This window comes from Malaya genurostris, chromosome 2 (assembly GCF_030247185.1).
Source record: "Malaya genurostris strain Urasoe2022 chromosome 2, Malgen_1.1, whole genome shotgun sequence".
Lineage (NCBI taxonomy): Eukaryota > Metazoa > Arthropoda > Insecta > Diptera > Culicidae > Malaya > Malaya genurostris.
The window spans coordinates 191,250,793-191,275,838 of NC_080571.1; the positions used below are offsets into that span (position 1 = coordinate 191,250,793).

The window sequence follows — 25,046 nt, forward strand, 5'->3', positions numbered from 1 at the left end:
AAGCGAGCGACGACTCGTACGCCGAAGTCCTACGCGCTATGCGGATGAACCCGGATCTTAAGGAGCTAGGGGAAGACGTGCAAAAGGTCAGGCGCACTCGTAATGGTGAGATGCTTCTCGAGCTGAAAAGAAACCCCAAAGCAGGCAGCATCTCGTACAAGGAGCTTACCGAGAAAGCCCTCGGAAACAAGGTGGAAGTAAGAGCCTTGTGCCCGGAAGCGACTCTCCGGTGTAAAGATCTGGACGAGATTACTACGGAGGAGGAGGTAAAATTAGCCCTGAAGGAGCAATGCGAGCTAGGAGAGGTCCAGATGACCATCCGTATCAGGAATGGACCTGACGGCACCAAGGTAGCCTTAATTAAGCTGCCAGTAGATGCAGCTAATAAAGCGTTGAAAGTGGAGAAAATATGTGTGGGTTGGTCTGTGTGTCCACTGAGCGTTTCCCAGCTACCGGACGTGTGCTTCAAGTGTCTGGGTTTTGGTCACTTCGCACGGAACTGTCAAGGGCCGGATAGGAGCAAACTATGCAGAAGGTGTGGCGAGGAAGGTCACAAGGCAAAGGATTGCACGAAGCCTCCGAAATGCCTGATTTGCGCTACCACGGGGGATAACAAACATCCTACAGGCGGTAGCAGATGCCCGGCCTTCAAACGAGCGAGTGCAACGAAGTCCCAGTGGAGGTAGTGCAAATTAACCTCAACCACTGTGATACGGCACAACATCTTCTGCGGCAATCTGTTGCGGAACATAGATGCGATGTTGCGATAATTTCGGAGCCATACCAAATTCCATCCGGAGATGGAAACTGGACATCAAACGGAGCCAAAACAGCAGCGATATGGGCAGTGGAAAAATACCCCATTCAAGAAGTGGTGCACTGCGCAGATGAAGGGTTTGTTATAGCCAAAATCAACGGAGTCTTCATATGTAGTTGTTATGCACCTCCACGATGGACGATCGAACAGTTCAACCGGATGTTGGACAAACTAACGGAAGAGCTAACCGACCGAAGACCAGTAGTAGTAGCTGGTGACTTCAATGCCTGGGCGGTCGAATGGGGCAGCCGCCTCACGAACTCAAGGGGAAGCAGTCTTCTGGAGGCCCTAGCTAAGCTGAACGTAGATCTTGCCAACGACGGTACCACTACCACCTACCGTAAGGATGGTAGAGAGTCCATCATAGATGTCACTTTCTGCAGCCCGGGAATGATAAGGAGCATGGACTGGAGAGTGTGCGAAGAATACACCCACAGCGATCACCAAGCGATCCGGTATTGTGTTGGACGCGATTCGCAGGTGGAATCAAGCAGAACGCAGTTTGGTGAGCGAAAGTGGAAAACAGCGAACTTTAACAAGGACGTATTTGTGGAAGCACTGAGGCTCGAGCGCAACACAATAAACCTCAGCGCGGAAGAGCTGACTGCAACACTATCACGTGCGTGTGATGCAACCATGCCTAGAATGGGAAAACCCAGAAATGGGCGACGTCCGGCGTACTGGTGGTATTCGACGATCGCTGACCTGCGGGCACGTTGTCTGCATGCCAGGAGAAGGATGCAGAGAGCTAGAAACAGCGGCGAAAGGGAGGAAAGAAGGTTGCCCTATAGAATAGCAAGAGCCGCACTCAACAAGGCAATCAGGCTCAGCAAGAAAGAGTGTTTAGAAGAGCTGAACAACAACGCCAACGAGAATCCGTGGGGTAATGCCTATAAGATGGCCATGGCAAAGATGAAGGGTCCAGCAGTTCCACCGGATAGGTGCCCGGAAAGGATGAAAACTATAATCGAGACCCTGTTCCCGAAGCATGAGCCTACGATATGGCCGCCAGTACTGTACGACGTACAGGATGTCCGCGGCGACGAAATCCGAGTATCAAACGAGGAGCTGCTTGCTGTAGCAAAAGCCTTACCGGTGAAGAAGGCTCCAGGCCCGGACGGAATTCCAAATGTGGCCCTTAAAGCTGCGATTCTGGAGAATCCAGACATGTTCAGGACTACATTCCAAAAATGCATGGAGGATGGTAGTTTCCCTGACATCTGGAAGCGGCAGAAGCTGGTTCTGCTACCAAAGCCAGGCAAACCACCCGGCGATCCGTCAGCATATAGGCCTATATGCTTGTTGGACACAGTCGGAAAACTGCTGGAGAGAGTGATCCTTAACAGGCTCACGAAGTACACTGAGAGCGAGAACGGTCTGTCGAACATGCAGTTCGGATTCCGGAAAGGCAGGTCCACTGTAGAAGCCATACGAGTGGTCATGGAAACCATGGAAAAGGCCCAGAAGCAGCAGAAAAGGGGAAACCGCTACTGTGCGGTGATCACATTGGACGTGAAAAACGCTTTCAACAGTGCCAGCTGGGTAGAAATAGCCGACTCTCTGCACAGGTTGAGGATACCAGAGTACCTATGTCAGATTCTGAAAAGTTATTTTCAGAACCGGACGCTGATATACGAGACAGACGCCGGATACGTAAATATGTCTGTCACGGCTGGCGTTCCACAGGGATCCATCCTGGGTCCCACGTTGTGGAACATTATGTACGACGAAGTGCTGAAGCTAAATCTGCCCAGGGGAGTTAGGATTGTCGGCTTTGCGGATGATGTGGCGCTCCTAGTAATCGGCGAGTCTCGAGAAGAGGTGGAGGTTCTCGCCATGGAGGCAGTAGACGTCGTTGAGAATTGGATGCGGGAAAAGAAGCTTGTGCTGGCACATGAAAAGACTGAAATGGTCATCATCAGCAACCGAAAGGCGGTGCAACATGCGAGCATCTCGGTCGGTGAGTGCATCATCAATTCGAAGCGTGAGGTCAAGCATCTGGGCGCTATACTGGACGATCGACTGAACTTTAATAGTCACGTTGACTACATATGCAAGAAGGCAATGAAGGTGATATTGGCGTTATCTCGGATTATGCCCAATAATTCCGCGATTGTCAGTAGCAAGAGGAGGTTACTGGCGAGCGTGTCATCATCGATCGTACGATACGCAGCTCCAGCGTGGTCGATGGCATTGACAACAGCAAGGAACCGAGCCCAGTTGAACCGCACTTTCAGACTGATGGCAATGCGCGTGACAAGTTCGTACCGAACAATATCGTCAGACGCTGTGCAAGTGATAGCCGGAATGATCCCCATCTGTCTGCTACTGGAAGAGGATAGCCAATGCTACAGGGATCAAGGCACAGGAAGAGCCCGGAGCAGAGAGAGAGCCAATACGCTCACTAAATGGCAACAGCAGTGGGACAACGCGGAGAAGGGAAGGTGGACGCATCGATTAATTCCTAACCTGTCGGTTTGGACAACTCGAGTGCACGGCGAGGTAAACTTTCAACTGACGCAATTCCTGTCTGGACATGGCTGTTTTAAGCAATATTTGCACAGATTTGGCCACGCAAGGTCGCCGTTGTGTGTTGAGTGCCAGGAAGCAGAAGAAACGCCGGAGCACGTAATATTCAGCTGCCCATGGTTTATCCAACCGCGTAGCGAAATGACTGCCATCGTTGGCGCCGATGTCAGTGTGGAGAACATCGTTCAAAGGATGTGCAGTGACGAAGGAAAATGGAACGCGGTGAACCGGACAGTTGTTCAGATTATGTCCACACTGCAGAGGAGTTGGCGAGAAGAGCAGCGTCAAATGACCTAGGTCCAAAGACGAAAAATGCCGGACTGTTTTCGGCACCCTAAGAAGACGGATGAAGCGTGTGGAATGTGGCTCGGTTTTCTGGACAGGTTTCTTCGCCGGGAAACTCTCCGTCGGGTAGGCTAGACCTACCACCGTGGGCTAGTTGAGTAGGCTCGTCGTAAACCGGTTTCGAGAGAACTTCCAGCGTCGGGGAACTCTCTGTCGCGGTAGGCTAGATCCTTCGGCGGGGACTAGTCGAGTAGCCACCACAACACCGACTTGTGTCGTCGGGGCGCCAGCCAACCAGAAGCTATGCTCCAACTGGAATCGCTGGACCGACCTCGGCACTCTCTCGTGTGTCCCGAGTGGTGCAACAGGGTACTCGGTGTCGGGAGAGCCTCTTTCGCCGGGGAACTCTCCGTCGGTGTAGTCTAGATCTTTCATCGGGGATTAGACGAGTAGATCGTGGCGTAGCACCGTTAAGATAGTCGGGGCACCAGTGAACCGGAAGCCATCCTCCAACCGGCATCACTGGATCGACCCAGGCATCCTTACGGTCGGGCCGTAGACGGTTATCGAAAACGTCGGTTTCGGGAGAACTTCCATCGTCGGGGAACTCTCTGTCGGTGTAGGCTAGATCCATCACCGGGGACTAGTCGAGCAGACGCCACAACACCGATTCGAGTCGTCGGGGCATCAGCGAACCGGACGCCATGCTCCAACCGGAATCGCAGAGCAGACCTCGGCACTCCTTCGGGTGTCCCGCGTGGCGTAAAAGGGGAAACTCTCAGTCGGTGTAGGCTAGATCCATCGTCGGGGATCAGTTGAGTAGTGCGGCGCGACGTAGCGGCGTTGGGCTGTCGAGGCGCCAAAGGTGGATCGAGAGGGATAAAGATAGAAACTCAGGAGCTCATTTTCTCCCAAACGAAGAAGTGCATGAGCACAGCCGAGATGTATATAGAGAGCAGGAGCTCATTTTCTCCCAAACGAAGAAGTGCATGAGCACAGCCTCCCCCGAAGTATTGAGCTTAGCTTAGTTCCGGGGGGATCAAGGCAAGATGTCCAAGGTGTTTTAGTGGGTAAGGTTCAGCCAGTCCCACTCGCTGGTTCACAATAGCGGTAGCTTGACAACTACTGAGCGCGTGAACTGGGAAAGTACATAAGTAGGTATTTCACCTTGTAAAAAAAAAAAAAAAAAGAACACACACACACACACACACATACAAGAATGCTTATACAAGGGCCGCTTTTACAGAGGGATAGTGGGGGCACGTGCCGCCGGGCTCACAGTCTTAGGAGGCCCTTGGCGGAACCCACAGAGCAAAACAATAGTAATTAAGTTAGTAGTTAGTTAGGGAACACATACCAATCGTTTCCCCGGGCTCAATAATACGTTAAAAGCTCAACGAAGTGAGTCGAATGGTATATTACACATGTCTTTCGAGACCTTCATTCGAAATTCGTTTTTCAGAGTGACTGCATCAGTCTCATCTAAAATACATCATTATTCAGAGATTTTTATTAAATGATTTGCGATTTGAAAACTTCTTCTAAACTTTTCTTCTCGATCCATTTGCGAAACAAAAATTCTTAATGCGAATTAGCAGGAAAAAGATAAATAAACAACCATCTGTTGAACTACTTTCTATCTGAGGGCTCCCCGAATCAACTTCATGGGTTCACGGACCTTGTATTTGTGAAGATGCTACTAGAAGATCTGCCATCACAACGAAAAAGAACTCCATTACAAGGTTCGGGGAGTACAAAGAATCTGGCTATGAGAGCAAAGGGAAAGTCAATTCAAGCCGCAATGAGGCTATATTAATAGGCACTGAGTTCCATAAAATACCAAAAAGCGTATTTTTGTGATATTATGAAAACAAAAGCGGTTTATTGAAGATAGGTTCTCAAAGGTAGTAACAAATTAAGAAATCAACATTTTCATATTCTCATTCCATCAATTGCTGGCAAAAATGTGAATGTTAAATGAACAACTAAATTTAAGCTATTTTTAATGAATTTAAGCTATTCAGACTCATTCTTGTTTACGGCCGTATCTGCAGTACGACGAACGGGTACTTTCGAACGAATACGAATAAGCCATTCTTGTTTTCACTCGAATGAATTTGAACGCGACTCGTTGGTCACAAAAAATTCAAATATCAGTAAACTTCTTCAAATAAATGCTAAGCCTTGATGAAATCAGTCCAATTCTTGTGATTAACCATATGCGAAACGCTAAAATGTATGGCAGTTTAACTTCAAACGATACGTGTATTCGAACATCATTCGTACGAACGGAAAGTCCCATTCTCGTTTACGGACGAATAGACGAAATGACGTGGTTTCGATTCGTCACTTTTATGTTGCGAATCAATCGTTCGAACACATTGAAAAAAGTTTAACCGATTTCTAACAAATTTATTTTCAAGTCTAAAGGTGATTTGCAATCAAATCATAAATATGTGTATTGCAGTAAACATTTAGAAAGCATAGCAGTATAGTAAAATGCTGTTTTATTTTTGGCGAGCCTTCGAATATATGCGCGGTCCCAAGTTTTTACGCATCAAATTTTACATCCATTAGGTACTGGAAAATACGCCATGGGCAAATATACTTTATTTTATATTAAATGCATGATTTTACCAATGTAATAAATATGAAGACTACCGAAACCATGACAAAATTGCAAGAAAAATGCATCATATTTTTCGCAGATAATACTGATCGGACTGCTTTTTTTTACTTTGCACGAAGTTTGATTTGAAAATTTCATTTACCGAGTTGAATAAAATTGGTCCTGAGTACGATATTTATTTGTTATGTAGCATTCGTCACTTCCTTGATGCTTGGAATCTTCCTAAAAACATACGGACGTAAGCAAGCATGATGATACAGTCAGCGGAAAAAACAAGTCAAATAACAAATGATAGCAAAGATTTTTAATTGCAACTAAAATCTGTACCAGAACTGATAGTTCAAAGTTGGATGGGCGTTGTTTTTATGCATGTGCGATGTTTAAAAAAGTGATTGATTCGAACGTAAGGGTGAATGAGGGTTGTCACAACCCGGTGGGTTATGGCGCACCTTATTTCAACCGTCTTGATTCGTGCGAAACCTAATTTCAACCCTGTTCCCCAATGAACTGTCATCTGTCGTTAGTGGAAGGAGAATAGCGTGAGTAAGCAGTGAGTACACATGTGGTTTGTAGGTGAGGGAAATTAAGAGTTAAAATGAATTGTTTTTTCTTAATATTAATTTGTTATTCTACTTAAACTTAACTTAGAATAGTCAGTGCAGTGTAAAACATTATGAATTGGTTTTCTAAAACTATACAGATAGAAGGTAAAACATAAGAATTCACATGCAAACTTAACCTAAAACATAAATGATTTACAGCTAATAGTACGGATTGCTGATCTGTACAGTAAAACTCTCAGAAGTACGGAATTGTTAGTACGGACGAATTGATTATAGAAAAGACTAAACGTAAGTAATTTGTAAACACTTATTAACTTAAAATGTATACACTGTTAGTTATATTTATGATGTCTGCTATGAAGTTGATTAATTTGAATATTATTGAATAATTCTCCCCAAGGGATTTTATAACTCTCTCTCTCTCTGTCTCTATTGGAAATAAACGAGTTACAAAACCGGAAAGCTTTCTGTTCGTCCGATTGCTAGCGCAACATTTTATAAAATCCGTTTACGATCGGGGGCTTTAGTCGGTATGTCGAAAAGAAGTGACGGTCAAAGGCGCGGAATTTCTCCCACGAAAATCAGTTCGCTCTCGGAAGTGAGCTGCGAAATATGTCAAAAGCCAGATAACAGTTGTATGGTAGCATGTGATACGTGCGGGAAGTGGTTTCATTTTGTGTGTGTTGGTGTGAATTCAAGTGTTCAGGATGAGGATTGGAACTGTAAGAAATGTCTTGAAACGGTAACACAACCTCCAGCCGGCACTACACCAAATACCAGTACTGGAGCGGTACCAAAACCTGCGCCTGCGGAGCCAAATCTGGAGAAATTAGTACAGAACCAGTTAACAGCGATGCAGGCAAGATTCGAACGAATGATGAAGGAAAAGGATGAGCAACGTATGAAGGAACTCAGAGATCAACGGAAGAAATACGATCAGGAGTTGAAAGATACAGAGCGACGTGTACTAGAGCAAGTTGAAAAGCAACATCGGATGATGAACTCAGGTGGTGGCAAGCAGACAACGACTTCGGCTGATCAGCCCGCACTAATGATGCATGGAGGCGGATCGAAAGCGAACTCGGCTGGTTGTCAAAACATACACCCACTGGGAAGTGAGTCAACTGGAGCTTATGCTGGGAATCAACCAACGCAATGGGCGCTCGGGCCGACTGCTAGCTCAACGTTAAATCCTCTACCACAAATCAACGTTTACGAGACCAGCCAGACTGACGAAGTTCTAGCACAACAGTTAATGCTGTTGGAAGAGAAACAGGCATTAGATAAAAAACATCTGGAAGAGCGAATCCAGCTTCTACAACGGCATGCGGTGGTCGACGGAGGGGCAGCTGGTGGCACTGGGCTGAACCCTCAGGCGACAGCCTTTCAATCGAATAGTTGTGGTTTCGGCGGAGTGTCTTCGCTAAGTCATAGTCAAATTTCGGCTCGTCAAGCTGTTAACAAAGAACTTCCGTCTTTCTCTGGAAATCCAGAAGAATGGCCACTTTTCTTCGCAAGCTACGAGAATTCGACTAGAATTTGTGGGTACAGCGATGAAGAGAATATGCTGCGGTTACAACGAAGTCTCAAGGGGAAGGCTTTGGAGTCTGTTCGTTGTCGTTTGTTACATTCTGCCAATTTATCCGGTGTTCTAGCGACATTGAAAACTCTCTTCGGAAGACCTGAAATTATTGTGCATTCTTTAGTCAACAAGATCCGGGAAATGCCATCTCCGAAGGCGGAAAAGCTTTGCTCGTTAATTGATTTTGGCGTTGCAGTTCAGAATGTCTGTGCCACCATAATAGCTTCAGGTATGGATGAATACATGTGTAACGTGGCGTTACTCCAGGAGTTGACAGAGCGATTACCGCCAGCCATCAGATTGAACTGGGCATACCATAGACAGGGATTGAGTCGAGTGACACTTTCTGAATTTGGAGATTGGCTGGGGAAGTTGGTTGAAGCAGCTAGCATTGTGACGATGCCGTCGATCAATGCTTCGAAACCAGAGCGACGTGGAAGGAAGGATGACAATTTCATCAACGTACATTCAGAAAGCAATTCTTGTATGGAGACAGTATCAAAAAGCACCCCAGCACCGAAGGGTTGTCTCGTGTGTTCTAGCGAGTGTAGCAGTGCGAACACATGCAAGAAATTCTTAGCAATGGACGTCGGATCTCGTTGGACAGTCGTTAAAGAGCGACGGTTGTGCAGAAAGTGCCTACGAAAACATTTCGGTGCGTGTCAGATTAAAACTCCATGCGGAAGGAACGGATGTTCGTTTATGCATAATGAGCTGTTGCATGACAACAAGCGGTACAGTAAGTCTGGAATTTCTGAATCAATGAATCCATCGGGGGTAAACCCAACTCCGCAGAGTTGCAATACGCATACGAAGATAGCGGAAAAGGTTTTGTTTCGGTATGTTCCTGTGACTATTTACGGTAAGGGCAAACAAGTGACTACATACGCCTTTCTCGACGACGGATCGTCTGCGACCTTGATTGAGCATGATTTGCTGAACGAGCTAGGTCTTAAAGGAGCTCCGCATCCCTTATGCCTCAATTGGACGGGTGGCCAGCAACGAGCAGAGAACGATTCTGTCTTGTTGTCTCTAAAGATTTCTGGTGTGAACGATTTCAGCGATGTGTTCGAGTTACCAGGAGTGCACACTGTCCGATACCTTTCCCTTCCTAAGCAGTCGGTCTCAGTTACGCAGTTAGCAAGGAAATACAGTTATCTTGAAGGATTGCCAATAGAGTCGTATGAAAATGTTTCTCCTCGAGTTCTTATTGGAATGAATAATTGTAGATTAGGCCACGCCTTGAGAAGCATAGAAGGTGGCGAGAATGGACCAGTAGCATCTAAAACTCGTCTTGGGTGGATGGTCTACGGACCTTGCGCGATGGAGTCTGGAGCGATAAATTCCGACTATAGTGGTTGCCACAGTTTCCACATATGTCCGTGTGTCAAGGAAAACGACAGAGAGTTGAATACTACTCTGAAAGAGTACTTTTCGATCGAGTCTCTAGGAGTATCAGGCTCACGTCAGTCACTGCCGTCGAAAGATGAAGAACGAGCGATGAAAATTTTGTCCACAGAAACGCGTTACGTCGGAAACCGCTACGAGACCGGATTGTTGTGGCGCTACGATCGAATACAGCTACCTGATAGCAAGGGAATGGCTATGAAGCGTTTGGAATGCTTGCAGAAGCGTATGACGCGAGAGCCCGAGATGGCAGCGGCGATGCGTGCAAAGCTATGCGACTATATAGAGAAAGGCTACATTCGTCGATTTTCAGCAGAGGAAAAGATAGAGAAGCATGCCAACGACTGGTATTTACCGATATTTCCAGTTATCAATTCGAACAAACCGGGCAAGGTACGGATTGTGTTCGACGCAGCCGCGAAAGTCAATGAAGTGTCGCTGAACTCATTCCTTCTAACGGGACCTGATCAGTTGACATCACTGCTTGCCGTTCTGTACAAGTTTCGTGAGTACCGTGTTGCTGTTGTAGGAGATATTCGTGAAATGTTCTTCCAAGTTCAGATGAAGAAACAAGACCAACGTAGTCAAATGATTCTGTGGAACGACGGGAATTCGAAAGTTGATCCTGAAGTCTACGTGGTAGCAGTTATGACGTTTGGTGCGGCGTGTTCTCCTAGTTGCGCACATTACGTTAAAAACCAAAACGCTGATAGATTCGAGAAACAATATCCCCGTGCGGTCGAGTGCATCAAGTATGAGCATTATGTTGACGACATGTTGGCGAGTGTTGAAACCGAGGAAGAAGCTGTAAAACTAGCTAGAGAAGTTCAAGCTATTCATATTCAAGGAGGCTTCGAGATACGCAATTGGCTATCAAACTCCCGTTCTGTAGTTGAGCGAATGCTTGAACATACCAACACGGAAAAGGATATGAATTTCACCGCAGAAATGGTAACGGAAAAGGTGCTTGGGATGTGGTGGGATACCACGAGTGACACGTTCACCTTTAAGCTCTCTCCAAAGCACGATGTGCAACTGATTTCCGGAGCTAGAATGCCTACAAAGCGAGAAGTTCTGAGAACGTTGATGGCGATATACGATCCTATGGGATTGATTGGCAACTTCCTCATTTATCTGAAAATCTTGCTGCAAGAAATTTGGCGATCTGGTTGTAGTTGGGACGATGAGATCGATGGAAGGTTGGCAGAAAGATGGAAAACATGGATCAGAGCGCTTCCGAACGTCGTGCAAATCAGAATTCCTCGCTGCTACCGAGTCGTGACGTCTGCAGGACCGAGAAATAATGTTGAGTTGCACATCTTCTGCGATGCCAGTGAGAATGGGATGGCTGCTGTTGCTTACTTTAGATTCGAGGAGAATGGAACAGTTGAGTCTTCACTGATCGGATCAAAAACCCGTGTAGCCCCGTTGAAATATTTGTCGATACCACGTTTGGAGCTGCAGGCTGCAGTAATAGGGGCACGTCTTGCCGAATGCATTGTTACATCACATAGATTGAAAATTGTTCGTCGCACCTTCTGGACCGACTCTCGTGACGTGATCTGCTGGTTGCGATCTGATCACCGGCGTTACAGTCAATTCGTGGCATTCCGAATCAGCGAGCTATTGGATACAACGGAGGTAAATGAGTGGAGATGGTTGCCGACCAAAGCGAATGTAGCAGACGAGGGTACGAAGTGGCAAAAATCACCGAGTTTTGAGCCGAACAGTCGATGGTTTCGTGGACCGGAATTTCTAAGGGAGCCCGAGAGCGGGTGGCCAGGTGATAGCCGAGATAAAGGTACAACTCTAGAAGAACTCCGTTCCTGCGTTCTTCATCATACAACTACCGATTCACTGGTAAATTTCGAACGTTTTTCGAAATGGTCGCGACTGCAGAGATCAGTAGGATATGTCCACCGTTTCATTATGAATCTTCGCAAGCGTGCTAAGAAAGACTTTATCAGGACTGGCCCACTAACGCAAGAAGAGCTGATATTGGCAGAGAACACTATCTATCGGTTTGCTCAAATGCAAGCGTATTCCGCAGAAATACAGTTATTGCGAAAGGGCAGCAGTTCGGAGGAGCCACCATGGAAACACACATTGCCGAAAACCAGTACGTTGTATAAGTTGAGTCCATTTATCGACGAGTATGGAGTCCTTCGAATGAGAGGTCGTATCGATGCCTGCGAGTGGGCAGACGAAAGTACAAAAAACCCGATTTTACTTCCAAGGCAGAACGTCGCAACTCGTTTGGTGATTGCAGACTACCATGCTAAGTTCCGCCATCAGAATCACCGCTCAGTGCTTAATGAGCTGCGGCTCAAGTTTAACATCCCTCGTCTACGTTCAGAACTAGGTCGTGTACGCAGAAATTGTCAGCGCTGCAAGATACGAGATTCAAGGCCACAGCCTCCTGCGATGGGAAACTTGCCACCCGCCCGTCTTGCTGCTTTCCAGCGACCGTTTTCATACACTGGAATCGATTACTTCGGGCCGATGACGGTACTAGTCGGCAGACGAGTCGAGAAAAGGTGGGGTGTTCTTCTTACCTGCATGACAACCAGAAGTGTACACATTGAAATTGCACACTCTCTAACCACAGATTCGTGCATTCTTGTGCTTCGCAATTTCATTGCAAGAAGAGGTTTGCCACTGGAAATCATCAGCGATAGAGGAACAAATTTCGTCGGAGCTTCCCGTGAATTGCGCGAAGCACTGGATCATGTCGACGAGGAGAAACTTATGGTTGAATTCGTTAGCTCCAACACCAAATGGACGTTCAATCCGCCAGCTGCTCCACACTTTGGTGGTTGTTGGGAGCGTCTGATCCAGTCGATCAAGAAAATCATTAACGACTTCAACCCGCCACGTCTACCATCTGATGAAATTTTGCGTTCTATGTTAATGGAGATCGAAATGATATTGAATTCAAGACCGCTCACTGACATACCGCTAGAAAACGATTCTGAAGCCCCCCTTACGCCGAATCACTTTCTGTTGGGTTCATCTAATGGGAGTAAGCCCCCGATCAAGTTCGATGATAAGCCTACTGTACTGAAGCAATCGTGGACGATGTCGCAGCTGTATGCCGACTACTTTTGGAAGAAGTGGGTGAATGAATACTTGCCTACCTTGACGCGCAGAACGAAATGGTTCCAACCAGTGAAACCAATCCAGGAAGGCGATCTAGTATTGGTTGCGGATGGTAATCTTCCAAGGAACTGTTGGCCTCGAGGACGGGTAATTGAGGCCACTCAAGGCAAAGACAGACAAGTTCGTCGTGTTACTGTGCAGACGGCAAGCGGACTTCTGCAGAGACCAGCGACCAAGGTTGCAGTATTGGACATCGGTGCTAACGGCGGTAAGTCACTTGTTCGACAGTGACGTACCGAGGGGGAGTGTCACAACCCGGTGGGTTATGGCGCACCTTATTTCAACCGTCTTGATTCGTGCGAAACCTAATTTCAACCCTGTTCCCCAATGAACTGTCATCTGTCGTTAGTGGAAGGAGAATAGCGTGAGTAAGCAGTGAGTACACATGTGGTTTGTAGGTGAGGGAAATTAAGAGTTAAAATGAATTGTTTTTTCTTAATATTAATTTGTTATTCTACTTAAACTTAACTTAGAATAGTCAGTGCAGTGTAAAACATTATGAATTGGTTTTCTAAAACTATACAGATAGAAGGTAAAACATAAGAATTCACATGCAAACTTAACCTAAAACATAAATGATTTACAGCTAATAGTACGGATTGCTGATCAGTACAGTAAAACTCTCAGAAGTACGGAATTGTTAGTACGGACGAATTGATTATAGAAAAGACTAAACGTAAGTAATTTGTAAACACTTATTAACTTAAAATGTATACACTGTTAGTTATATTTATGATGTCTGCTATGAAGTTGATTAATTTGAATATTATTGAATAATTCTCCCCAAGGGATTTTATAACTCTCTCTCTCTCTGTCTCTATTGGAAATAAACGAGTTACAAAACCGGAAAGCTTTCTGTTCGTCCGATTGCTAGCGCAACAAGGGTGATTATTTCGATTGAAAATACTAAATTTGTAACAAAATTTGGGGTAAACCAAAAATTTTTTGTTTTTGAGAAAAATAATGTTTTTATTGTGTTTTTCTTTTTAAAACACTTTGATCGAAATGCTGAAAGCTTTTGTTCACATATAAACATATTGTAAAAGTTTCCTATTCAATTTTATGGTCGAAAAATATTCAAAGTACACCAAACATCTTATTTTGGTTCAGATTATCATATTCTAAAATTTCAACGAAATCGGTGAGGTACGGTGTACGTACCAAAGTGTGCCGATAATTGGTGGAGTGACGTGAAAAACACTGAATAATTAAATAGTTGTGGAAGGTAGCTACGATTCGATCGGAAAATCTAAACGTCGTTATTCGAAATAAGGGCGCATAAGACATTTTCGGAGTATTGTATCTGTTTCTTAACGTATAAGAAGGAAGTACTAAGGATCCATACTTTAGAAATTCAGATATACGAGCTGTTACACAAAACTCAGTGTTAATTTTTAATATTCGCTAGATATTAAAATTAATTGCCTTCGCCGACAGTATATATGAATCTAAAACAATTTCTCCATTTCACAATGGTAATGTATAATGAAACCCTAATGTTTCGTGCTAAAGTAATGCCAACAACGCAATCGTAATGTACTAGTACCGTTTCATTGAGGGATCCGAAATAGTGCGCGCGCTTTGAACCACAGCTCGTCTCCAGAAACAGCCGGTTTATTGCTTCAAGAGACATTGATGAGACAGCCGGTTCGCGACAGCCCTTCCCCGCATACGCATGGCTGCCAGACGGCTGACTAAACGCTGCCAGCTGGAAAAATATAGCTGGCAGACATTCTGGTGACCGACTGCCTCACCGCTGGCAGTTATACAACTCAAACGATACAACCATATCCACCAGGATTTTTCCACATTGAAATCTTTGACATTTTCAGCGAAGGTGAGAAGATAAAAACGCTCGGCTAACTTAGATACAGGCGACATTGTTTTGTCAAATAGGATTTGACAACCGTCACTGAATCAATTTTGGTAGCCGTCTGGTGGCCATGGCTGCCCAGGTAGCCAAAACGCTATGCGGGTCGTAACAGCAATTCTCTAAAAATCAATGGATGTCATCGATTTTCAAAGGCTGTCGCCGTAACATTTTATGCGAATGAGCGAACATAAAGAAACAGGATACAAATAGCTCATTCGGTTTGACTACACTCCGGATAGAATACTATCATCAAACTGGCAGGTAGAAACTGTATCAGTGACAGCATTCATTTAGGCATGCGAGCGCTGTTGCCATTACAGTTCGGCATATGCTTCACACATACTGTAGACTGTGGCTTTCGACTTTGCGCTCAGACAGTCCATGCTTTTTCGTAGTGGCTGTCATTGAAAAGCAGTACTGCTGGGAAGCCTGGTGCAACGTCCGAGTATCTGGGACGCTCTCGAGCCCCTTGGAATCTCGGAGAGGGCTACGGCAAGTGATGGACTCTCTTGTATCTAGTTCAATATTGCCTTGGAAGGTGTGACTCGAAGAGCGAGGATCGATACGACGTACAACTTTTTGGCTTCGTTGACGATATTGATATTGTGACACTTAACCTTGAGAAGATGACGGAAACCTATATCGGACTGAAAGCTGAAGCTAGGCGTATCGGACTGACCATAAATGTGTCAAAAACAAAATGCATTAGAGGAAGAGGCTCTAGAGAAGAAACACTACGCCTCCCACCACGAGTATTGATAGATGGTGACGATATCGAGGTGGTTGACGAGTTCGTGTATTTGGGCTCACTGGTGACCGCCGATAATGACACCAGCAGAGAAATTCAGAGACGTATTTTGGCAGAGGGAATCGAGCGTACTTTGGACTCAGAAAAACCCTTCGATCGAGAAAAGTAGAAGAGCAGCGCAGCGAACAAGGTGAATTGATCGAGTGGAGGGAGATCTCAGAAGCATCCGTGCCTTTAGTGGCTGGCGACGAATAGCCATGGACCTAGTAATGTGGAGACTTATGCTTGATAAAGCAAAGGACACCGCAGGACTATAGCTGTTAAGTAAGGTAAGGTATATGAAATGACTAATGGATTTGAGAAGAATGGGGGTACCGTTACCCAATTTCTATCTCTTCTATTACTCGATAGTTAGTCCTGAGCTAAAACGGTTGCCTTTATTCCCGTTCTTGCATGCACTTACTCTTACATTTCACTCACACATCATCTCACCCATCAGGTCCCAAACGATACATCCTCACAATACAAACTGGGTGAACATCGTCAATGGTTTGCTAATTGGTTCGGTCATTACTATTTTATTCTACTCTACAATATTCTATTTCATTCCACAATATTCCATGGTACACAAACCACCAATAAACGTCAAAGATGGACTCGATTTACCGTTCACTTATTGTCATCGTGTGAAACCCAGTTGGGATACGTTCACTCCACTTAATTTCCGCTTCACACTGGTAATAAGGGCCGGTAGTATGAAAATAAAACATAAAAAAAAGTTCAGTTAAGCTCTACCGGCCTCTCCAACCCCGGATGTTGAAGCGTAATGCAATCAACATCTTATTCAAGTCGTTCCATATCTTATTCATTTAATCGAAGACATCATATTAACAAGATATCCAGCTCTCACATTTCCCGAACAAATAATTGGCAACAACATTTTTTGCGAACATAACGCCCTCAACCGAGTCCGTATCGAATCTCGTACACAGAAGTAGAGGAGAGAAATGTCAAATTCGTGCGCGCCAAAATAGCAGCACTGCGCACCCATACAATTGACATGATATGTTGAATGTGACACCGTGCGATGGCGTTGCTGAACTGAAGATTGATTTCGCTCCAAGCTGATAGGGTCTGATTTAATTCAATTATGAAGCAAAAAGCTGTAACGCATATCTTTATCAAATTGTAACGCTAATTGATTGTATGTGATGATGTTTGCAATACCGTCAAACCCATCAACCAATGGGAGAAATAACACATATTTATATTAAACTAGCTAACAAATCGAACTTCGTTTTGCCTGAAATTATTTTTAGAATTTATGTTTCCGAACTGCAGAAACGCTAATGTTTCTTTTCGTTATTTTACTAATTACTTGGCCTACAAAGAACAAACTACGGCATATTCAGAACATTAACTTCGGCACAAAGAAGAAATATTATCAAAAATTATTGTGAACATGCTTTTGTTACGCAAACATTAACCAAATGCACCGATCGCCATCATATTCTCTGAGTCAGTGCATTGAACAGGGATTTTTTATCTCTCTTGAACTAATATTTTCGTCATATGGGATGAAGGATGGTGCAGAGATGACCAAGATGAATACGTTAAATTGATTCAGCAAAATTTCCAAAAGCTGTCCTCGCGACTTGTTGTTTGTAATCGCATGTTAAGGCTTAACTGTAGACTGAAGACGTTTAAAATTTGTTTGGCGAATCCTTGCGATTATCGGAAAGAATTTAATTGTTAAAGCGTTTTTTCCTTAAAATGTTTCACCGCTAGTCTGGTAGTATTACTTAGTCATGTCACCATGTTGTTTAACCGATTATCCTACTTTCAATCAACGAGTTATGATAATATTGGATTTGCTTCGGCTCTAAGAAGCAATAGTTCAGAAAAATTAGATCGAAAATTATGCAATACTACTTTTATAACGACGCGAAAGCTCGAAGCGAATGCACCTATTTTCATCTTGCCCTTGAAGTTAATCTATCGAAAAGAGACAGCAGATCTCACTCTAATGGTTTTGGTAGATGAGATGACAACTGGAGCTGAGATAAAAGGGGGTACCGTTACCCTTTTTATTGATGTGTTTTTGAAAAAAAAAATTATGTGAATCAACTATGTTTCATCATATTACGTAGAAACAGTTATGAAAAACACTCACCTAGATAGGGAATACATGGAAGTTTTAGGCTTTCGAGATATTCTCTTAATAATGCCCAGTTGTTGTCGTCGTGAAAAATGATAGCTAATTTTTCCAGTAGTTGTTTATCTTTTTTGGAAACGTGAGACCAACTTTTATCCAACCTATAAACACTAGCACTTTTCAAGGCTGAGGTAATCGCAAACAGCGAATGAAGATTGTTCAAATCATGTAAATGCTTTGCCACCTGAAACATTAATACTGGCAGTGTGTTCTATTGTTATCATATTACTCACTTTAATAAAATGTGTAATGATTTCCGCTCGTTCTTTGGGAGATATTCCGTTGAGTATTTCTTGTACAGTCCAAAATATAGTATGATTAAATCGCTTAGTAAAAGCAACTACATTTGGAGAGAGCTCAACTTTATTTTTCTTATTCCAAGAGCAGCTACTAAGTTCGTCTGGTTGAATAGCGGCAAACACAGGAAAATCCAGAAGCGTTAGTTGATTTGCCAGCTCCTCTGGTGCTACTCGTAAGCAACTAATGATAATTGAATCAATATTTGCAATAGTTGTGTTAGGCGGGAGACTTTGTGATTTAATAGGTGTTGTACATCGTCTAAAATAAACATGTGAACATGTTATGAATTTTCAGAATAGAAATATAGCAATTACCTATAAGTTGTTGCTCTACTACGGTCAACTATCGAATCAATTGGACCAACGGAAACCACGGAATGCTTTTTGTGGCACTGACACTTTATCTGTTCTTTAGTTGATCGACCATTTTCCAGTGCATTGATAAGCGGGAGTCCCGGACCACTGTGTGTAGACACGTCACTCTGAGGAGATTCATCTCGTTCATTTCGATAGTTTATATTATCTTCTGAATACTGCGAAAACAAGGAAATGAAAAAAGGCTTATACTATATATTATAGGTTGATTTTTTAAGCTTAGCATTCCTAATAATAACGGACTATTGGAGAGGTAGATATGATTTTATATTACTTACATCCCGTAAACGCAAACTGTCCGAAGATAACTCACGTGGTATTTCTGAATACCGCATCATTTCATATACATCATGCGTTGTTGAGTATCTAAGGAAAATAAAAAATAACATTGTAAAAAGAATTTGACAAGCTTGCAATAGTAATAGTTTTCGCAAAGTGTGATAGACCATTCTGAATGTTAAGTTAAATTTCCATTTTTACTCATATTTATTTCAGTGATCCGGAGGATCATTTGAGCTTACAAACGTACGTACGTTATTTTGATAAAGCTGGTTTGCATTACCTAAGCAATGGTCACAGCACCGTTATTCAAATCTGGTTAAAATCAAAATAATTTTTTTATTTTAATCAAGGCTAAGAAACTATCGTCAAAGCCCATAATCAAGTCCAAAATACACACTGCAAAGTTTATCGAAATGGGGTCTTTTTCCACATTAGTTTTTAATGGATTACGACATGCCCATTCCACAATTAAATTCTTGTTGATCTTTGATTAAAATCCTTAGGACACCAAACTTTCTACAAAATTAGCAGCTGACTGTTAACGCCCATGACAATTATTGTAGACTATAAAGTTAATTTTTTTGGCCCGACACCGAAAACATCAACGATGTGTAGTTACGGAGATTTCCCATTAGACGTTCCAAAACAATTATAGTAAAAACTAAAAACTATCACCATCACCATTACCAAAACATTACAAATTGCTGTCACGCAAGCAAAATTAAATCATTCCAAGAAGAACGAGTCGAAACCAAATTAAATTTCGAAGTGCGTACCTGTTGCAGTCGAAATCTTCAGTAATCTGTAAACTTTAGAACCAGAGATGCCAGGTAAAAATTTCAAATATCTGCAGACAGGGTCTGTAAATCTGAAAAAAAAATCTGCAGTCAGAAGTATGTCTTGCTGGCAGCAATTTCTCTAAAGTATGACACGCAAAACTGACTTGGCGAGCAAAAAAAAAAAAAAAAAAGGTCCCGGAAATTTCAAAAGTCTGTAAATATAGACGAAAGTCTGTGAGAATTTCAAACATCTGCAAAAGTCTGCGAGAATTTCAAAAGTCTGTAAAAGTCTGCACAACAAAAAATGTCTGCAGCACTATACCCTAAATCTGCAGATTTACAGACAAATCTGCAGACCTGGCATCTCTGTTTAGAACTGTCATGCAGCGTTGCCAGCTTGCCAGATTTATTTGCAAATGTCAGATTTTTTTCGCTTCGCCACACTAAGGCAAAAAATATATGGATTTTCATAATCATTTCGTATGATTTTTAGCTACAAGAATATCGTAAGCGAATCATAAGACAGCCTTATGAAATCCCGAAAATAGGAATTCCAATAAAACGCCTTATGAAATTTAAACGAAATTTTTGGGAACATTGTGCGAAATTTCTATGATAAACATAACTTCTCTCATATATTGTGAAGTTCATAAGTTGTTCGTATGAAAACTATAATAGTGATAGATAAGATGTATATTGCAGAGGTATATTTTTCATATTTATCTTATGAAATTATGATTTTGATGATTTTTTATGTATCATAAGACTTGCGTTATGATTTTCACAACTTAATTTGCTTGAGCGTATGACACGCAAAACTGACTTGCCGAGCAAAAAAAAAGGTTGCGCCAATTTCAAAAGTCTGTAAATTTGGACGAAAGTCTGCGATCAACTCGATTTTCAAAAGTCTGCACAACAGAAAATTTATACAGCACTATATATACCCGAAATCTGTACATTTATAGACAAATCTGCAGATCTGGCATCTCTGCTGACAACTGGCTACACCGAGGAAAAAAAACTTAATAATTTCATAAGTTGTGACTTATGAACCAGCACAATTTTGATTTCATTGAAGACTTATGCATTCAGTAAGCACACATATGAACTTCATAAGCATGACTTATGAAATTCATATCAATGACATATGCATTCCTCAAACACAACTTATGATATTTATAACAGTCTACTTTGTGAAAATATCATAATTATTCCTTATAAAAGCAGTCAAGTCGTAAAAATGGAAAACGAAGACACCGTTGTTTTAAACGAGCACATTTTGCTTCAAGACTTTGTGGAAAGCGCACCATCTGAAGCGTGCAAATTACTTTTTAAAAATTCAAAATTACAATTGAGAGAGTTGATCGACTGCAGAGAAAAAGAAATATATTCGTTGGCTTCAAAATATTCCGTTCTTCCACAAATCGTTTGGAATTGGATTGCGGACTGGAGGAAAAGAAATGTAAGTCTTTATTCATTATTTTATTTAATGATAGTAATACTTTGTCTATGCATGACACAGCAATTAGAATATATTGCTTTTGTTGAGGAAAATAACATCCAGAAATTGGAATCTCCGGACTCGTCTCCTCACGACTTAAATATTTCGTTTGGAACTGTAGAGGTCATTGATTGTATTGATGCTGATATCGAGGTAATTAGAATACAATGAATTCTATTATGAAATGTATTATGATTTCTAAAGAATCACACAGTTTTGAAATCTTATTCCTGATATTTAAATCTTTTACTGTTCATTTCTAAAAACAGCATTCTAATGTATTCTTTCAGAAGATAGAGCACAGAGTCGGAACCTCAAAAAAAAAGCTTACCCTTTTGTCACCATCCCATCTGCGCGTTCTTTTAGAACAAACCGACTATGGCAAACAAATATTAAAACACGCTACAACGCATAAGCTTTCCGATGCTGGCCAAAAACTAGTTGTGAACACAGTTGCACAATTTCATTTATCCTTAGGACGCAAAACAACAGCAGAAATAATTAATGATCTCAGCGACGTGATTATTTGTGTATTTCCTAAAGAGTCAAAGGTACCCGTGATGATAATATCATGTTCATTATTAATTGAAAAGAAATATTTATGAAAATATCAAGTAACATTTTAATTCCAGGAAACCTATTACTTGCCGAAAGCAGGACGATCGAACCCAGGTGGGAAGCTGTTTAGCCGAATCAATTATATAAAGCAGTCCGAACGTCAAAGAGCCAATAAAGAAGCTGCACATATTGCTTCCATAATTGAAGATGATTCAAAGTCTCTAGAGTTGACTACGGAAGAGGAAAGCGCAGTGCAGTGGCTCAACCAAAACATTTCTCCTTGGTCAACCGTACTCACACTGTGGGAAATTAGTTTCAGAGCGAGGAAGCAATATTTGAAGCAATCTAATCGCGTGCAGCAGCTGATCAACGAATACCCGCAATTGCAAGAAGAGTTCGGATATCAATTGGTAAACAGAATCTAAGACAATCATTACAAAAATAAAACGATTACTTTTAGTTGGACATTGATTATCGAAACCTTGGTTTGGGTGATCCAAGTGAATGTTTTAAAAAGTGGGATACTATTTTCGAGCCAGTTGCACAGTATGTGAATAAGAATGCAAAAGATCCATCGTCAAAGCGCTTGTTGCAAGGTTTAAGAGATGCCAGTTATTCTTCCGGTAAGAAACTGTAACGAATTATATAATGTTGCTAAATATTTATATATATATATATATATATATATATATATATATATATATATATATATATATATATATATATATTTATATATATATATATATATATATATATATATATATATATATATATATATATATATATATATATATATATATATATATATATATATATATATATATATATATATATATATATATATATATATATATATATATATATATATATATATATATATATATATATATATATATATATATATATATATATATATATTACTTTTTCTCGTATATTCATCAATTTATGTAATGCTAGTATTCTTCCACATTTATATTTTACAGACATACGTTTGCTTCATCTTCTCCATGCTTTGAGTACAGTGCTTATTCCTGTTAAGGCATCAAAGGGATTCAAACCAACAATATCGGTTGCACAATCGGATACTTTCCTGTTGGCTAATAGCAGAGATTCAGGCCGAACAAAACTCCATGATACACTGCAAATATTGGAGAATCTAAAGCTACCTGCTTCTCCAAAATTGGTAGTAATAGGTGAATCTTTGGAAACCGTTACGGGGCAATGCTACGTTATTTACAAAAACCTCGAGTATGAGTTGCCTACTATTAAGCGTGGGCTTGACGTACAATTGAAGCTACAGATAGTGCTAGGTTTACCGGTCTCGAGCCTTTCCAAATTGGTTTGGAATTTCATAGAGAAATTCGTGTATGGATTAGATCCACCGCATGGTAGCTATTTATCTGTAATCAAATTAGCCGATTTCTTGAAAAATGACAACAACAACAATTCCGTGTAACGTACCTGGTTGCGATTATAATTCTTGTTCGCTAGTTTTACATTTGAAGCACACTGAAAATGTGCATAAACTTCCTGAAAATAACTATTTCAAATGTCCTTTGCTTAATTGCATTCAAATTTTTACGAAATTTCCTAATTTTAAAAGACACGTTATGAACCATACATCTCGTTCGGAAATCATTGATACAGTGGTGCAAGAACAGCAAAATGAAACTAGTGAATCATTTGAAAACGACGTATTACCCAAATTATTGAAGCTAGAGACAGTCACTAATAAAGACATTACACTTGAAAAAAATTTGATATCAATTCAACAATCAGCTGTGCGATTTACTTTAGATATGCATAGAAAAAGTAATTTTACTAGACAAGACGTGAGAGATATTCAGAAGGCTACCAAAAACATTTGTGCACTGTTTGCGGAAAAGCTTGATAACATTAAAATGGATCATCTAGATACACAATATGAATTGAATAAGTACCTAGCACAATTTAAAAACGCGTTTCACTTTATTGATACTGATTTTAAATTTTTGTCGCATTTGAAAACATTGAGTATTTTTGAAAAGCCAACTATTTACGTTTTAGAACACAATTCGGTAAACGTCTCAAGTAACGAGAGCGGTAGAACTTCGTGTTTGGTTTTAAACCCGATAGGTTTTCAAGTAAAATCATTTTTTGAAACCGCTGAGGTTCTCAAGGAGACTCTTCAACATACTAACCATCTGGAAAAATCCAATAAAATCTCCCATTTCGTCAACGCAAAAGTTTGGAAGCGAACAAAAGCAATATATGAACAAAATGAAAATAACTATATTTTACCCATTTGGCTGTACGCTGATGAATTTGAAGTCAACGATGCTCAAAGTTCTCATAGCAAAATAGATTCTGTATGTGGAATTTACTACAGTTTTCCGACTATTCCTGACGCGTTTAGATCTAAGCTTTGCAACATATTAGTTGCAGGTTTTATAAGAAAAATTGCAATAAATATGTCAGGTGTTAACAAATTAGTAGAACAATTACTGGTTCCGTTTAAAAAACTAGAAGAAGACGGAATAATATTTAAATTAAATTCCAAATTTGTGAAAGTCCGATTCATTTTATGTTTAATCCAAGGTGATAACCTGGGAGTTCACACATTTTTACTGTTGTCAAGTGGATTTAACGCCAATTATTATTGTCGCTTTTGTTGTAGACATAGAAAAGATCTACAAAAGGATAATTTAGAGTATCAGAGTTTTTTGCGTAATATTGCGAATTATGAAGCGGATGTTTCTGTTGGAAATCATTCGGAAACGGGTATTGTCGGAGACTCCGCGTTCAATCAGCTAACATCTTTCCATGTAATCGATAATCCCAGTGTTGATGGAATGCATGATTTATTCAGTAATGGAATCTGCAAATACGGTTTACTTTCCGCACTTAATTATTTTATATACGAAAAAAAATTTTTCAGCAGATCAATATTGAACACCAGAGTAAAATTTATAGGAAAGATGTCAACAGATGTAAGCTTGCGACGCATACCTGATTTTGAAGAGACATATAACACAAAAAAACAGAAAAGAGTAATTAAAGGAAGAATGACCGCGTCAGAAATGAAAGCGTTTTGTAGAAATTTTACTTTTATCGTAGGACCATACGTACCACGAGACGATCCCGTATGGACATTTTGCAAAGTCCTTATCAAAACTGTTGATTTGATTCTTCAAAACACATTTTCAAACGACGACTTAAAAATACTAAGAAACCTGATAGAATCTCATCACTATTTATATCAAATACTGTTCGAAGATACTCTTAAGCCCAAGCAACATTTTCTTGTTCATTATCCTAATATAATAACAAAAAGTGGACCAATTGATAAAATGATGTGTTTTAGGAATGAAGCTAAGCATCAAGGATATAAAGAATATGCTCATGTTATGTCTTCACGCTTGAATATTGCATATACGTTAAGCATGAAATCTTGTTTGCAATTCAG

The 25,046-nt window shown here is 41.4% G+C and overlaps 2 protein-coding genes across 4 annotated transcripts in view; one reads left to right on the plus strand and one right to left on the minus strand.

Moving 5' to 3' along the window:
* LOC131432886 (ras-specific guanine nucleotide-releasing factor RalGPS2) overlaps positions 1 to 19,619 on the minus strand; it is a 64,498-nt gene extending 44,879 nt beyond the window's left edge. Inside the window, exons 1-5 of one of the 2 annotated variants that reach the window (XM_058599453.1) lie at positions 19,540 to 19,619; positions 18,760 to 18,847; positions 18,422 to 18,639; positions 18,041 to 18,365; positions 17,766 to 17,991 (exon numbers count right to left, since the gene is read on the minus strand). In XM_058599453.1, the coding sequence (XP_058455436.1) occupies positions 17,766 to 17,991; positions 18,041 to 18,365; positions 18,422 to 18,639; positions 18,760 to 18,819 (829 nt within the window). In that variant the 5' untranslated portion in view covers positions 18,820 to 18,847; positions 19,540 to 19,619. Of the gene's footprint in view, positions 1 to 17,765; positions 17,992 to 18,040; positions 18,366 to 18,421; positions 18,640 to 18,759; positions 18,848 to 19,450; positions 19,520 to 19,539 lie in introns of those variants that run through there. The other variant, XM_058599454.1, reaches the window with a different exon arrangement.
* Positions 19,620 to 20,654: 1,035 nt separating this feature from the next.
* LOC131432888 (uncharacterized) lies at positions 20,655 to 23,272 on the plus strand. 2 transcript variants are annotated; one of them, XM_058599459.1, is made up of 6 exons: positions 20,655 to 21,004; positions 21,065 to 21,196; positions 21,334 to 21,594; positions 21,676 to 22,011; positions 22,062 to 22,224; positions 22,585 to 23,272. In XM_058599459.1, the coding sequence occupies exons 1-6, from the start codon at positions 20,690 to 20,692 to the stop codon at positions 23,055 to 23,057; spliced, it is 1,680 nt and encodes a 559-aa protein (XP_058455442.1). In that variant the 5' UTR covers positions 20,655 to 20,689; the 3' UTR covers positions 23,058 to 23,272. The 2 variants fall into 2 exon arrangements, with proteins under 2 accessions (XP_058455442.1, XP_058455443.1); XM_058599460.1 differs by lacking the exon at positions 20,655 to 21,004 and having other exon boundaries at positions 21,046 to 21,196.
* Positions 23,273 to 25,046: the final 1,774 nt, after the last annotated feature.